Genomic DNA, 15,417 nt, shown 5'->3' with positions numbered 1-15,417 from the left:
AAGGACCATTTTCAGTATTTTTAACCTCTGTTTTGGTATGACAAGCTTTTACTGTTTCTGACACATTATGCTGACTTTTGGCCCATAATTTCTCGTTCTGTTTCAGATTATTCTTTCATAAATTATATTTTGAAATATCTGAAGCCTTTTTTGTTATCGCTCATGTCTGCTTAACAATCACAAGCCTGTCTTCTCTTTAGAGAATGTGTAAAAGCCAGTGAAACTATAACAGATTTAGTAGCTGTTCTGGAGATTTCAATGATCTTCATCAGCAGAAGTTCATGATGGACAGCTGGGCCCACTCCATAGGTTGATAAAGACCATGATGAAAAGCTCCAGAACAGCTACTAAATGGGCCTTGTGGTAAGATTATGGCTTTAACAAAGGATCATTTTCATTATTGGTTAATCTGCCAATTATTTTCTGGATAAGTTGATTAAATGTTTGGTCAATAAATTGTAAAAAAAAAAATCATCCTCACAACTGAGAAGCTAGAACTAGCAAATGTTTGGCTTTTTGCTTGAAAAATGACTTTTATCAAATTGTTGTACATCTATCCATCACATAGGTCCGCAGTTTTCTGTCATGAAGTGTGAATATAGTCCTTAGGAGTTGCACTGTCCACTGCATCCACCTATTTTTCTACTTTCTAAAATAGGAGTACTGCGCATCTTATTGCGATTATGATATCCACAACTATGGGAATAATCAATTATACCTTACTTGCATTGCTGCCTAAATCAGAAAATACTGGATTACTGGTGTGCGTGTAGCCATTCTCTTCAATAAATCACAGAGTCATGATCAAATCATTTACTTGTCAATGTCAAGATTAAACCAATATTTCCTTTTTGCTCACAACAAATCCCTCTGGTCAAAGACATGATGAAAATGAAGTATGAACTGCACTTGTTTAAGGGAAAATAAAAGGGAGAAAATTAAATTAAAAAGTGACAAGTCCTGTTTTGTCTTTGTGTTCCATGGTGATTGGTTGAGCCAAAAAGTCAGTTTGTTGTTAGGCTTGAATTAAGTCCTTTGAGTGGTTATTAAAAAGGTAAACAGCATCTGTCATTTCTTGCATCCTGCTGCTGACTTTCGGCCGAGCTCCCTGGCTCTCTCGGTGGCAGATTCTACGGCGCTCATGGTCGACGCCCTCACACCGCCCTGTTCCAGGGTGTGAAGCCCGTAGATGGTTGTTCCACCTGGGGTGCAGACCTCAGAGCGGAGCTGAGCTGGATGCTTATCGGAGTCACGTAACAATCTCCCAGCACCCTGCAACAGATGGAATAGAAACTAAATTAATGATCATGGGTTCAAATATTCTGCTGGCACACATAAAATGTGAAAAGAGTAAACAGTATTCTTAGCAATACTAATATTGCTGATGTTGCTACAGTGAAACACACACACAGTAAAACTGACCAGAACAGTTTGAGATGCGATGCTGTGTGCCAGAGCACTTGGCATTCCCATTTTAACAGCTCCTTCTGCCAGCGCTTCAGCAAACAGATACACCTGCAGAGAGGGATCACATGCATCAGAATCAAGGTGCACACATTATCTTGTTGATCCATAAAAAGAAAAAACAAGTGTTGATGACTTTATATACTAAAACATTTTATTTATTATTATTTAGTATAGTATATTACTAAGTATCACATCATAATGTTGTTACATTTCATAATGTTTTAGATATTTGACTGCTTTTATGATCTTCCTTTGAACTGAAAATGGACTGAAATATCTGGATATACTTTGGTTTTGCCAGTTAAGCACAATATTGTATAAACTTTGATATCCATTAAATATATTTCATTGGATGACAGATTGTTTAACATGGTGTTCTATTAACTCATGCACACAAGTTTCTAATTTGTGAACATGAACTGCCAAATCCTGCACATGAGTTACTAATTTGTACCCTGAAATTACTAAATGATGTGTACACATAAAAAAAGAAATACTTGCAATGTAACATGCGTCATCTTTACTATGGACTGGTTTGCATGACAACCATCCATTCACAAGGAACATTTTAGATATTTGTGCTTTTATGACCTTCCTTTGATTTCCTTTGTAGTGTCACTGACTGGATCTGTATTTTCAGAGGATTTAATGTGGACCAACAGCCACTGCAAAGAGTTTTTTTTTTGTATTTTGTCTGAGTGTGTGTACTCTACCATGTTTATCAAGACTTTATTTTGTATTCTGTAATCTGAAGTCTCAATAAAACGTTGAAATGAAAATTTGATCTACAAGATTTTATTTTAACTATATGTTTGGATTCAGTTGCTTAAGAGGGCATTTTCAAGAAATCGACTGAGCCAATCTGCCTTTGGTTATGGAGTTCGGAGTCTGCCATTATTTTCTGTGGTAAAATTTGGGGCGGCAATAGCTCACCGAGTATGGACTGGTAGCTGGAAAGAAATTTAGTTTCCCCAAGAGGGATAAATAAAGTACTTATTCTTAAAATATTGCAGACTTTTCTTATCAGTATGCATTTACAAAGCATTAACACTTAACAATAATGTACCATGACAATAAACGCAGATCTAAGGTTCATTGTCATTATTTAACGTAAGGAACTTCAAGATTATAAAAGTTGACGTTCATGTTGTAATGTAATGAGTTCAAACCAGTTTCAACATGGAAGGTAGGAAAACAGAAATCTAAAACACTACAGCATGTTTTAAGAACAGATTTGAAGAATTACAGGTGTCACTTGTCATTTTAACTTAAATAAATTACTGGCCTGAATCTAATTATTAATCAACATTAACCTCTTTGTTTTGAGGATGTCTTTTTACAACAGTCCATACAATCCTGGGACACTCACAAAAGCGACGCCACTCCCGCTCAGTCCAGTGTGGATGTCAATCCAGGCCTCAGGTCCCTCCTCCACCAAACCACAGCGGTGCAGCAAGGAGCGAAGCAGAGCTCCATCCTCCTGCTTTGCGTGGGATCCCTGTGCAAACAGGAGAGCCCCTTCCTGAACCAAACATGGGAGATTTGGCATCAGCCTGATGGCAACTGAATTCTCTGGCAGGAGCTTGGAAATGAAATAGGAAAAAAAAGAACAACATTACTCATCTTTAGATCACCGCAGAACCACCATTCAGTTTAAAATCCATTACACATGGGCTAGGGCACTCACCTCTTCCAATGTCGCCAGCGTTACTCCTGCTGCAACAGACACAATAATGTGTCGGTCCGTGACGTGTTGTGACACCTCACTGAGAACTAGTGGAACCAGGTGGGGTTTGACTGCTACAAAAACCACATCTGACCCACAGACCACCTCTATGTTGGAGTGAGTGACGGGAATCCCGAGCTCCTGAAAGCCAACAAAAGGGATGTTACTGACCCAGATGTCCACCTGCATGTAGAATTGCTCACACAAATTGTCCTTAATGTGACAATTATTCATGTCAAATTAGCATCAAGTAATTGTAACAGTAGGGACTGAAGTTACAGGTTCTTGGGGCTACTCTGGTTAGTTAGGGAAAAGCACCCAGAGCTTTACCAGCAGGCTAGTGGCCGTGTTTTGGTACGGAGATGCCTACAAATACTGAATTTATTCTCTCTTTTTAAATGTTGAGTTATCACATACATTACAGTGCTTGTCCCCTCGACACTGTTTTTTTATATACAGTTATGATGCTACAATTGCCGTTGTTTCAGCAATACAGGTGAGCTTTGACTACTATCAGGTGCACACATACCAACATGTGATGCAGTGCAAAATACACAGAGTTTTAGATTTTGGACAATTTAATCTAAATAACATTTAGGTTAGAGCTGGAATGATTATGCGATGAATCGTTTAGTTGATCGACAGAAAATTAATTGTAAACTATTTTGATAACAGATTAATCATCATTTTCAAGTAAAAACACTTCCAGCTTCATCGTGAGGATTTGTTGCTTTTCTCGGCAATTTAGAAGACGTCACTTTGGGCTCTAGGAAATTGCGATGGGTTGTGATGATAGTAAACTGAATATCTTTGGGTTTTGGACTGTTGGTTGAATAAAACAAGCAATCTGTATACATCACCTTGGCATGACCGTAATTATAACCACCATTTTTCAGTTTTCTAACATTTCATTCAAAACAATTCATCAAGAAAATAACTGGCAGATTAATTGATGATGAAAATAATCACTATTGGCAGGCATAATTTGTGTTAATTAAATAAAGTTTTATTTTTGGACTGAAATATCTGGATATACTTTGGTTTTGCCAGTTAAGGACAATGTTGTGTAAACTTTGACATCCATTAAATATATTTCATTGAATGACAGATTGTTTAACATTGTGTTCTATTAACTCATGCACACAAGTTCACGGGTCAGCATTACAATGGATCGGTTTGCAGGACAACCATCCATTCACAAGGAACCTGATCTTACAAACAGTAACCATGTTCCTAACCACAACTGCTCACTGCCCTGCAATCCAACCCATCCTACTGACTGGCAGAAAAGTACAGAAGGAAAAAAGTACCTGAAAGCGTCCCAGGTTCCTGGAGGACGGTGCGCTCACTTTGATGTTTACAGGAAGAACATTACCTTTAATGGAAACACACAAGAGACTGTTAACTCCTTTATTTAAAACCGCTCTGCTCTGTTTCAACAACTCTCTCCTGACTCACCAGACAGGATGCCCTTTGCGATGCCGAAAGCCATGTTCCCTGCACCAATAAAGCCAATTTTCAGCTGCGAGTCCATCTCAGGGTCCATTTTGATCTAAAGGAAAGGAGAGGACAGATTTGAGTGGAAACAGCAACAACACGCTACATTATAGTTTAAAAACCCCAAACAAAAAAAAAAAAAAAAAAAAAAAAAACTAGTGGTGTGAATCACAGGACAACCTACCACACAATACGATCACATTTCCCACAGTTACAATGGTATCACACATTTTCACACATATCCATCACGATTCTGTTATATACGATAATACTGCAAGCCAATTAAAGCTACGACGATTATTCTGATAATCGAGTAGTTGTTTTTGTTATTTTTCAAGGAACTATACCAAAAATTCACTGGTTCCACCTTTTATGGACTGCTGGTCGATTAAAACAAGCAATCTGAATACATCACCTCAGCAAGACAGAAGTTATAACCAGCATTTTTCACTATTTTCTGATATTATTATAGACAAAATGATGAATTAAGAGAAGATAATCAGCAAGTTAATTAATAAAAATAATCGTTAGTTGCAGCCCTAGAGACAATAATCTGTGATCAAAATATCTTTAACTGAAGCAAAAGCATTGCCCTAAATTTTGTTAATTTTTAATTTTTTTTTTTTTTTTTTAATTGTTTTTTTTTTTTTTTTAAATCGGGAATCAGTATTGAGGTGCTTTCAGTTTTTCTGAATTTTTACAAACCACTGAGACAAAATATGTAACTGTGTGCACAGTATTAGCTTTTTAACAGTAAAGCAACAACATGTATATATTGTATGTGCTACTGTTCAAACGTAAAATATCCCTAAACTTGAAAAAAGCCAAAGGCTGTAGTTTCTAATGCTGTTGAATTCTCTCATTTCTTTTGAAAATTTTACAATATTACATTCAAGCATTTTGAATGCCACTTGTAATTGTCTTCTTTAATGTAGAACCAATGTATATCGTATATATAAATTATGTGTTGTTGTGAATTTCTGTTTGTCAATGATCTTGATCTCAACCAGACTACCAGTTGCGTCATACTGTGTTATGGAAGTGTTTCTAATATTCACCCTTACTGATGTAAAATCTCTCAAAACAGCAAAATACAATTCAACATCACCACCCGCCTCCAAAATGACCATTAAGTTAAACACCTCTCTAAAACCTTTCTACTTATTAGAAGAGTCATGAAGGCAGGATTTAATGCAGGGCTGCATTGGTTTTAGTCAGGTGTACCTAGTAAATGAGTCTATATCAGAACAAGCCAGAGACATATTCACAACAGGCACACAGTTGGGTAATGACCGCATGCATCTAGACAACACATGAAAGAAATTAAATCACAGTTATGATCTACATCGCATCCACGGCATCACCCCTACAATTAAATCCAGGTTCTGAGTGGAATTGTCCGTGCAGGGTTGCGGCCAATGCAGCATTGATGCCTCCCCATCCGAGTCTTCTGTCACTTCATCATTCCTGTCAGAGTTGACCCCAGCTCCGACCAGGGGGTGTCTGGACTCCATGATAGCTATCATTGTCTTTTCATACCGCCACCAACCCTGTATTTTGGTCGGGGCCGGGGAGTCGGGTTCTCTCTTGCACTTGTAGTATGCACTTTTGAGAAGTTTCCAGCGAAACTTTAACTGGTCCACAGACCTGTGATAGCCGGCCGCTGTCATTCTCCTGTGTGCCACCTTGAAGAGTTTGTTATTTCTCACTTTCCTACCGTCTAAGCATTTCTTCATGTCCAGCTCCTTGAGGATTTCCAGAAATAACTCCGTCTCCTTCACGTCCCAGTTCTGCTTCTTGATACCAGAGTCGTCCATTGTTGTGGCAATGTAGCCTCGTTAGCTCGACGGCTAGTAAACGTTAGCTCAACGGTAGAATGTTCACACAGCTAGGTTGCTAATTAGGTGCTAGCATGTCTGATGTGGCAGGGGCAGAGCTGTGCTGTTGCTAAAATGTTAAAATCCTGTCTTTAAAACCCCACGATAGCAGAAACCTAGCGCTACTGCTGCATCTAGCTAGGGATAGCTACACAATAATCCAGGACAGATTAGATTAGAAATACAATGCACGTGTTTCTTGTTGACTGGACAACCATAAAATAACACGGAGTGACATAAACACGGTGTCAAGCGATGCTGTGAATAACACCGGCTAACGTTGGTGGTAGGATATTTATTCACCTGATGTTTTCAGATTTGCTGATGTCCAACGTTTAGTAAAGCTCAAACTGTAGTTAAATTTAAACTGTCTGACAGGTCGCATACACCCGGCGCATCGACAAACCAACCAGCTGAGGTCCAGCGAACTATCGGTGGGTTTGTTTTTCACTTCTTTACTGCTGTACCGGGTGGGCGGCGCCTTCAGCATTCTCAGCCACCCGTTCCACACACGATTCCGCACAAGACATTTCCGTTTCAGCCGTGATTTAAATCCAACACACCCAATGTGCGTGCCCAAAAAAAGCGACTAATTGCATTGGCTGCGTCCCGGTCGTATAGGGCGGAGAGGGGGTGGGCCAAAAATTAGCTTTCATTCCAATCAGCTGTGCGAGGGAGCCCGTGCAAAGGACCTGCAAAATCAAACAACAGGTACATATTCAAATGTGTGCGTTTAATCCGGCGTGCGTTAATTAATTTTCAGTTATTTTACTCGCATATATTGCTGTAACGAGCTGGAGTGTTTTAAATGTGTTTAAGTCTATTGTGAGTTTTTAAAAGGGTTTTCTTGTTTCCTATTTTCTTTTACACAGTGAAGAAGGCATGGGTGATGCTTGTGTGCTCCAGGTGCTTAAAACAGACGGGCAGATAGATTTAAAAGGGCTTTCCGGTAGATTTGAATTTGTCAGTTTCCCTTTTTAAAACGAAATTAGTTTTGTCTTTTCCACATTAGTAAAGTATACAAGTAAAAAAATAAATAAATAATAGTTCGTAAACGATGTTTTAGTGGTCTACAGTAGGAGCGCTTGTGCAGCAGAGCAGACATGCCTGGGCAAGCCTCAGTCTGGTCTTCATTCAAACACATGAATGAAAGTTTTTATTATTGTCATGAATACCATTATGAACATCCCGCATGATCTTACAAGACAACATAAATTCATATAAGCCAGATCCAGAATGCTGCATATAAATTTTCAAACATATTGGCTCTGTTGCTGTAGTCATCTAGCGACATCCTTAAAATCTGGACATTTTAAGGACATTACACTTTCTCCTGCAAGTTAAAGCTGAGTTTTAGAAAGAGATCTTAATACTGGGATTTCTGATAGTGATTGGCAAAACGTGGAAGATACACGTCCACCAAACATCCACCTGATTCATATCTTTGTTACACCCAAGGTAAAAGTAAGTAGTTACATACTGTAGATGTCACATATGTTGTAGAAAGTGTGGATCATTTTAAGATCACACACACGTTTTTAGGAAAAATCCTAAAATAACTATTGGGAAATGGTATGTAAAGAGCTAAGTAGAGCAAATACTTATAGGATAAAGTACATCAAATACTATAAGGTCCTTGTCAGTTGTATGGCAGTTAATCTCTGCAATTTCTCACAAGAGAGTGTAATAAGAAGCAACAGATATCTGGTTAAAATAGTATTAATAGCAAGAAAAAAAGCTGAGGAATTATGGAAAACTAGCTCCCACAACACAGGACCAGAGGCTAGTAATTGTTGAGTAAATCACACTTTAAGAAAAAGGGGGAAATGGACATTAAACAAGGCATTAAATGGCGATACCCAACCGGAGCTACACATGAATCCATCAACAGGACTGCATGAATGATGGAAAACGTGAATGTATTTCCCAAACAGTTTTTTTTTCTGTTTTGCTGTTATTATTTAATGTTGCAAATCTCTTGCCAATAAAGATTTAAGTGAGGGGAAAAAAAGCTGAATTATAATTCATTATGCATTCTTATTGTGTTCTGTTCCAGACATGGGTCGTCTCCCGATCCACCACCTGTGTTTCCTGCTGATCAGCTTGCTGGCCTGTCAGTGTCCTGCAGTCAGCGGGCTGTTTGAGTGGCTGAGGCAGATGGAGGCACCTCCAGCAGCAGCAGCACCTCCTCCACCAGCAGTAGTCCCAGCACTTCTTGCAAAGGATGCTCAGTTTGAGATGGCTACTGCCGATGAGAAGTTTTTGGCTGAGGCAAAGCAAATGGAGATCAACCCGCTAGACAGCTGTCATTATAGGGTAAAATTTAGCCTCTGCGCCTTGAAATTCAGGGTTTCTCACGCTTTGGCTCAGAATCCACCTTGGGTCACTTATGCAAACAGGGTCAAATCAGGGCATATATGTTGACATTTGTGTTTTATTATATGTAAGGTTGCAATTAGCAATTATTTTAAAATTATGGATTAATCTAACAATTACATCATCGATTAATCGATTATCTATAAAATGTCAGAAAATCATCACAATTTCCTAAAGCCCAAGGTGATGTTTTCAAATTGCTTGTTTTGACTGACCAACAGTCCAAATACCAAATAAAAGATTCACGTTACAATGATTTTAAATAAAAAAACAAAACAAAACAGAGAAAAGCAGAAAATCTTAATGTTTAAAATGTTGGAACCAGCTAATGTTTATTTTTTGCTAAAATTGTGGTAGACTCAAAATCACATAACAATCTGAGATCTGTCATGAGATGTTTTGGGATTAAAATCCAGAAAAGGTTTAGAAACACTGCTGTAAAGCCTTTCCCATCTTTGGACTATTTCACATGGTTGGACTGCCATTGGACATGGTAGCAGTCCTCATAACTTCATTTGCCATAGCAGGGTCACAGTAGCATTGGTACACTTCCACTGGTTTGTCTTTAGCATTTAAATAAAAGCACTGTGCTCCGTTGTAGGTGGTTGCCCGGCTGAAGGCGAGCTGTGACAGCCTCTCAGAGGAGCAACTTGCGAAGCTGGGAGTAGTACTGTTCAACTGCCAGGCAGAGAGTGAGGGGCGCCGGACCTACCCGTGTACAGAGGAAATGGTAACATATAAAGTTAGGATAAAAGGATATCAGCCTTTTTTTGGGGGGGGGTTCAAAACATATATTAATCTTATTTTGATGTTTCAGACTATAAAAGAGTGTACAGCAGACATGGATTCAGACACGTGGAATGCTTACCACATAGTGAGCAACAGAGCTCGCTCTGTTTGCTACGCAACTCGCCAGCAGCTCTTCCGGCGCAGAGCAGAGCACACTGTTAACGCTCTCATCTCCACAGCCACAAGCCAACTAGATGCAATGAAGGACCTGAAGGTAGACTTTTTTTTTTTTGGTTGCCTTTTACCTCTTCATGTGCACAGTGTGCAGTAACGGGTCAGATTCTGTGTAGGTTGATTCTGCTTGGATCATGGTGTTTTATAACAGGAGGGCCAGCTGGAGCTGAAGGAACTGACTGCAGCCTCCTTGGACAAGCTGTTTGAGGGTCACAGTGCTCTGCAGGCCCAACAGGGGAAACTGTATGAGGGCCAGGAGCAAATGGAGGGTTCACTGAGGGACAACCTGGAGCGTCTGAGCCAGGAGAAAGCCCTCATCGCCTCTGGACAGGAACTGGTAGCCCAGCTCATTCAGGACATTACAAAGAGAATGGGTGAGAGCTTTCATGAGTTTCACACTGGAAAACATTTGGCACAGTAGTCAAGCTATTGTTTATACAGTAGTTTTGACAAGTACAGTGCTGATTGAATTGTGCTTGTCTGACATACCAAAATGTGCGCCTGCATTTGAGCTTTGCATGGCTGTGGTTGCATTCTTAGATCTTGTTAGGAACACAATCCTTTTTTACTTAAATAATAAAATGTCTTTTATATATTTTCATCTGCATCAAACTAAACATAATTATTGACAATCATAGGATACATGTGCCAAGCATTTCTTTAGTGAATACACTAGTTCATGAGAAAATAGCACATGTTCAAAAGTGCCTTATGTACTATGTTTAAATCTGCACCAAATTCAATATCGCTTTTTGCAGATACATAAAACATTTATTTTATATGAAATTAGGAACTTTTATTGGACTTTATTACTCTTCTTTCCTCACTGTGCATGTAAGTGCACAGCTATGCAGCGAGCTGAACACACTTAACACAAGGTTGAAGACAGAAGTTGACCTCTGTAGTTTTACTGGTAGCAATTGTGAAACTTTGACAGTTTTGGACAATAAATTCAATAATAGGGGTTACAAATCATAAACAAGAGTTAGACCAAATGATTCACATTAAAGTATAGACTAGCTGTCATATTAGTTAAATTGTCTCACATGCCAGTAAGAAACTAAGTATTACCAGTTAAAGAACAACATTAGGTTCCACAGAAAGTACAACGTAGTAATTAATCTAGTAAACATATAGAGCCCAACAAGAGTCAAAGTAAAACCAGTAAAATACATCAATTAGCCCAACAGTAAATTAGCAGTTCCATAGAATGTATCAGCAACACATTAGCCTCAAACAGCTAGTACAATAGCTAGCTGGGTTAACAGTAAAGTTAACAAATCAATAGTCACAAAACAGCCATAATAAATATAATGCTGCAAGAGCATTTGGGAGTAGATTTAAAAAAACAAACAAAAAAAAACTACCAATATTCTATCTGGTTCATAAATCAGACGAAATGTCAGTTAAACTGCAACTGCCTTTCATACCAAATCCAGCTCTTTAGTTCATCCCAAGTCTTCTGACAAAGATGGAGCAGCTTGGTGCTATTGTTTGATTACTGCTTTGATTTTCTTCTACAGAACTGTTTTATTACTTCAGCCATTATTCATTTGGATGATTTGATTTGCTGAACATCATGTTTGACAGCATGTGCGAAAAGGGAATAAATTGAGTTATTCCTCAAAGAGAGTGATTTAAAAGGAGCCTTTAAATGACAGTGTTATGTGCTGAATGAGTTTTGAAAGGTTTATTCTACCCCGTCAAACATAATAAAATATTGAGCTATAATTCACATTTTTTATTGGACAAAAAATGCTCGATGTAAACCCAGCTAATGCCACATCATCTACTATCATCTAGTAAAATGAAATATGTATCGCCTGCCTGTCCTCTTTTAGAGAATGTCAGTGAGCATCTGCAGATCCAAGGCTCGGAGGTGCAGGACAGCCACAATGCGATTGCTAAAGACCTTGCAGATGTCAGACACCAAGCTCAGGACATCTACCAAAAAATTGGTAATCAAAACGGGGCATCACAAACCTAAATTCATCACACAATTTTAAAACTTGTAGTTCAAATCAGTGCTGTCTTTGATTTTTATTTCTTTCCCCTGCGCCCGTGGCTGATCAGACCACAGTATGTTGGAGTTTCTGCAGTACCAGGACCAGACCTCACAGTACTACACTGACCTGATGAACAAACTGGAGCGCATGAACAGCACCCTGGGATTCATGCTGCACTACCTCGATAACATGCAGAGCCGGATTGAGGAAAGGCTTCACATGATTCAGGGCTACCTTGGCTGGGCAGGTGAGACATTAGACCCACAGTGCAGTGACCAAGTTTGTCCACTATTGCCATCTTTTTTGCTACAAAAGAAAGAAAAATATATAAATTTAAATTTTTTTTGGTCTGACATCTATAAAGAACAATGATTAAATACAACCAACATGGATTAGAATTCACAATTTCTGTAGTCTAAATCCATATTTTGTTTTACCAGTCTAGAGCTGAAATGATTCCTTGATCAACAGAAGATTAATCAGCAACTGTTTTGATCATCGTTAGTCTTTTCTAAGCAACAACTGCCAAACATTTTATGGGACTTCTTTGGGACTGTTTGTTGGACAAAACAAGCAATTTGAATATTTCACCTCAGGCTCTGCCAGTAATGATGGCCATTTTTTTCCACTGGTTTTTGACATTTCATAGACTAAACAATTACTCAATGGAATGAGAAAATAATCAGCGGACTAACTGATAATAAAAATAATCGTTAGTTGCAGCTGTAATCAAATCAAAAGCAGATCTCAGTGGAAACTTTAGGACGATGGATGGATTCAGTTTTAGAAAAAGTGAAAAATGTTATTCATGAATTTCTTCTGTAGTCTAGCTGGGCTCACCCTTAGAGACAGGGTAAGGAGCTCAGACATCCGGAGGGAGCTTGGAGTAGAGCTGCTGCTTCTTCGAAAGTTTCCAGTTGAGGTGGTTTGGGCATCTAATCAGGGTGCCTCCTGGGCGACTTCCTTGGGAGGTTTTTTCCGGGCACGTCCAACTGGTAGGAGGCTCTGGGGTAGACCCAGAACTAACTGGAAGAGATTATATCGCTCTTCTGGCTTGGGAACGCCTCAGGATTCCCCAGGGGGAGCTGGGAAACTTTGCTGGGGAGAGAGACGTCTGGGCTACCTTGCTTAGTCTGCTGCCACCGCAATCTGGCCCCAGATAAGCGGAAGAAAATGGATGTTTTTTAGCAAGTTGTGGGGAAAAGAAACTTGTAAAAAATGTATTTAAATAGAAAGTTTGTTTGTTTAGTTGCACATAAACACAGAACTATAAGTGTTGTGGTAACGGACCCCACAGTCAACCATAAAGATCAAATCAGCCAAATATCATCCTCCAGTAGTCTGAGCGGTCCTAAAACCTCTTAAATATGAAAGATTTTTTTTATTCCATGGATTGATATCAGTTTCCCTTACGCTTCTTGTGATTACAGGTTTGAGCCTGACAGCCATGTGGACGTGTATTGCACATACAGGCTACTTAATACTGTGTGCAGTCCTGCTGACGTTCCTGCGTTGTCCAGGTTTCTCTAGAGCCATGCTGCTGCTCACTGTGCCTCTTAATGCAGTGGCCGAGGTCAACCAGCAGCCGGCGCTGGATCTGACCGGCCTCAGCCTGCTGCTGCTCACTCTTTCTCTGGGTACAAACTTAAAGCTCCTTACAAGGCAAATACAATGTCTCCAATATTCTCATGTATTTGTCACAATGCTTTTTCTTCATATCTGCAGGTCACTGGATTGTAAATAAGTTGTGGGCGTGCTTCCAGATCAGAGAAAAGCCAGCCGTCCCGCTGCCACTGGCCCCATGTGACATTGTGGAGCCACAGAAGCAGCCAGTTTCATCCCGCCACTCGTATCCACCGTCCTCTACACCGCAGAAGTGAGTCTGCAGAGTTCATTATACTGTCTATGCTGCAGACTAATGATTCCCAGAACCCAAGGTGATATCTTCACAATGTCGTGTTTTGACCAACCAACAGTCCAAAACCCAAAGATAGTTTTACAATAAGCAGAAAATACTTCTGTATGACATTTTTGCTTGATGATTCAAAATGACTCAAACCATTATTATTAAAGTAGTTGTTGCTTAATTTTATGTTGACCGACTAATACATTAATCGTCTAATCAGTTCAGCTCTACTGCAGACATCAACAGCCTATTTTTTTTTAATCGTGCTATTTTCGCATGAACTGTTGCACATGTATCCCAACTGTACATTTTGATGCAGATCCTGATTTAAACAGTTACTATTTTTAAAACAAACTTCAACAATTGTGCAGCAATGCAGGAGATAAGTGGTCTTATTTCTTTGTAGTTGGTTTATTTGATGTAGTCTTTTTTTTTTTTTTTTGTCCTCAGAGATGAAAAGGACGGTATCATGGAGCAAGACGACCTGTTAAATCAGGACAGCTTCATATCAGGTTTGAAGTACTGTACCTTAACAGTAAAATATTTTACAAATAAAATGATACCTTACTAGATTCACTTACTCATATTTTCCTCTCACTTGTCTTTGTGTACAGGTGACTTTGGCATATCAGCAGTGTCTCCCCCTCACAGGAAACCAATGCCGGAGTCCAGGTTTATGCCGATTATTGGCACACCCAATCACTCGACTCCCAGGCTTGTACCACAGCCAGTTCTTTCAGCGGTGAGCAAATCGAGTGAATGTCACATGAAGGATAACTAAAGATCTATTTTCAGTATCTCAAATTATTTAAGTGCCATCACAAATTTTGTGGTTTTAGGCTCTGGTTGATATCCCCCCGAGGAACCTGGGAGGTGTTTTTGATGCAGGGAACGACTCGCGTGATTTAGTGAACGACTCACGAAGTGCGAGTCCTACCCTGTCACTAGTCAGCAACAGGTCAGGGTTTTTAGGCTTTCTGACCACACTTAAGTGCCTTAAACTCAAGTATGTCATTAAAAAAAATGTATTAGGCCTTTTGACTGTTGTTGGTACTTTTCATTAAATTGATGATTAACCTTTTTTTCTCTCTCCGTCTTTCCTGTGGCAGCTCTCTATCAGGCCGTCAGCTGTGCAATGGTATCACAAAAACAGGGAAGGCCTGTAAGAAGAGAGCCGTGCCAGGACAGGAGTACTGCAGAGTCCACGAAGGGGGGCACACCTCCTATGTTCACTCCTAAAAATGCTTGACTTCTCCCCTCTTTGCTTAATTTTTCCTTTGACAGAAAGCCTTCTCTGCAAAAAACTAATCATCTGTTATTGTGTCGTCATTGTAAATTCTGCCTTTGCTTGAAGATTAAGTTTGCTAAATGAGCACTACACTTGCAGATTTTAAATACCTTTTGTTTTTATTGCCAAGTTTTTAACTGTTTATTTTTAAGTTAATAAATTATTTCTTTATGAAATATGAATCTATCTGTACATGTATTCAAACAGCAGCAGTAGTAGTCCCGAAAGCTGAATTCAGTCACTTTGTTGTTTTTATACTTTATCTTCCTGTGAAATATGAAAACCTATAAAAGAAATCTGAACCGTGACAT

The 15,417-nt window shown here is 39.2% G+C and overlaps 2 protein-coding genes across 6 annotated transcripts; one reads left to right on the top strand and one right to left on the bottom strand.

Moving 5' to 3' along the window:
- Positions 1–798: 798 nt before the first annotated feature.
- Positions 799–7,009, bottom strand: pycr3 (pyrroline-5-carboxylate reductase 3). 3 transcript variants are annotated; one of them, XM_044199404.1, is made up of 7 exons: positions 6,871–7,009; positions 4,652–4,745; positions 4,504–4,568; positions 3,155–3,334; positions 2,837–3,049; positions 1,423–1,515; positions 799–1,272 (listed from the first exon to the last, which is right to left on the bottom strand). In XM_044199404.1, the coding sequence occupies exons 2-7, from the start codon at positions 4,737–4,739 to the stop codon at positions 1,069–1,071; spliced, it is 843 nt and encodes a 280-aa protein (XP_044055339.1). In that variant the 5' UTR covers positions 4,740–4,745; positions 6,871–7,009; the 3' UTR covers positions 799–1,068. The 3 variants fall into 3 exon arrangements, with proteins under 3 accessions (XP_044055339.1, XP_044055338.1, XP_044055340.1); XM_044199403.1 differs by lacking the exon at positions 6,871–7,009 and adding an exon at positions 6,061–6,861; XM_044199405.1 differs by lacking the exon at positions 6,871–7,009 and adding an exon at positions 6,408–6,855.
- A 115-nt stretch (positions 7,010–7,124) lies between these two features.
- On the top strand, positions 7,125–15,282 carry bmb (brambleberry). 3 transcript variants are annotated; one of them, XM_044199400.1, is made up of 13 exons: positions 7,125–7,278; positions 8,624–8,883; positions 9,545–9,673; positions 9,761–9,946; positions 10,058–10,280; positions 11,748–11,864; positions 11,980–12,159; positions 13,343–13,549; positions 13,638–13,788; positions 14,269–14,330; positions 14,433–14,560; positions 14,658–14,824; positions 14,928–15,282. In XM_044199400.1, exons 2-13 carry the CDS (start codon positions 8,626–8,628, stop codon positions 15,055–15,057), a joined length of 1,938 nt encoding a protein of 645 aa, XP_044055335.1. In that variant the 5' UTR covers positions 7,125–7,278; positions 8,624–8,625; the 3' UTR covers positions 15,058–15,282. The 3 variants fall into 3 exon arrangements, with proteins under 3 accessions (XP_044055335.1, XP_044055337.1, XP_044055336.1); XM_044199402.1 differs by having other exon boundaries at positions 7,126–7,278; positions 14,658–14,776; XM_044199401.1 differs by lacking the exon at positions 7,125–7,278 and adding an exon at positions 7,294–7,392.
- Positions 15,283–15,417: the final 135 nt, after the last annotated feature.

The sequence above is a fragment of the Siniperca chuatsi genome, linkage group LG6 (assembly GCF_020085105.1).
Source record: "Siniperca chuatsi isolate FFG_IHB_CAS linkage group LG6, ASM2008510v1, whole genome shotgun sequence".
In the NCBI taxonomy this organism is placed as follows: domain Eukaryota; kingdom Metazoa; phylum Chordata; class Actinopteri; order Centrarchiformes; family Sinipercidae; genus Siniperca; species Siniperca chuatsi.
This window is presented reverse-complemented; position numbering and strand designations above follow the sequence as displayed.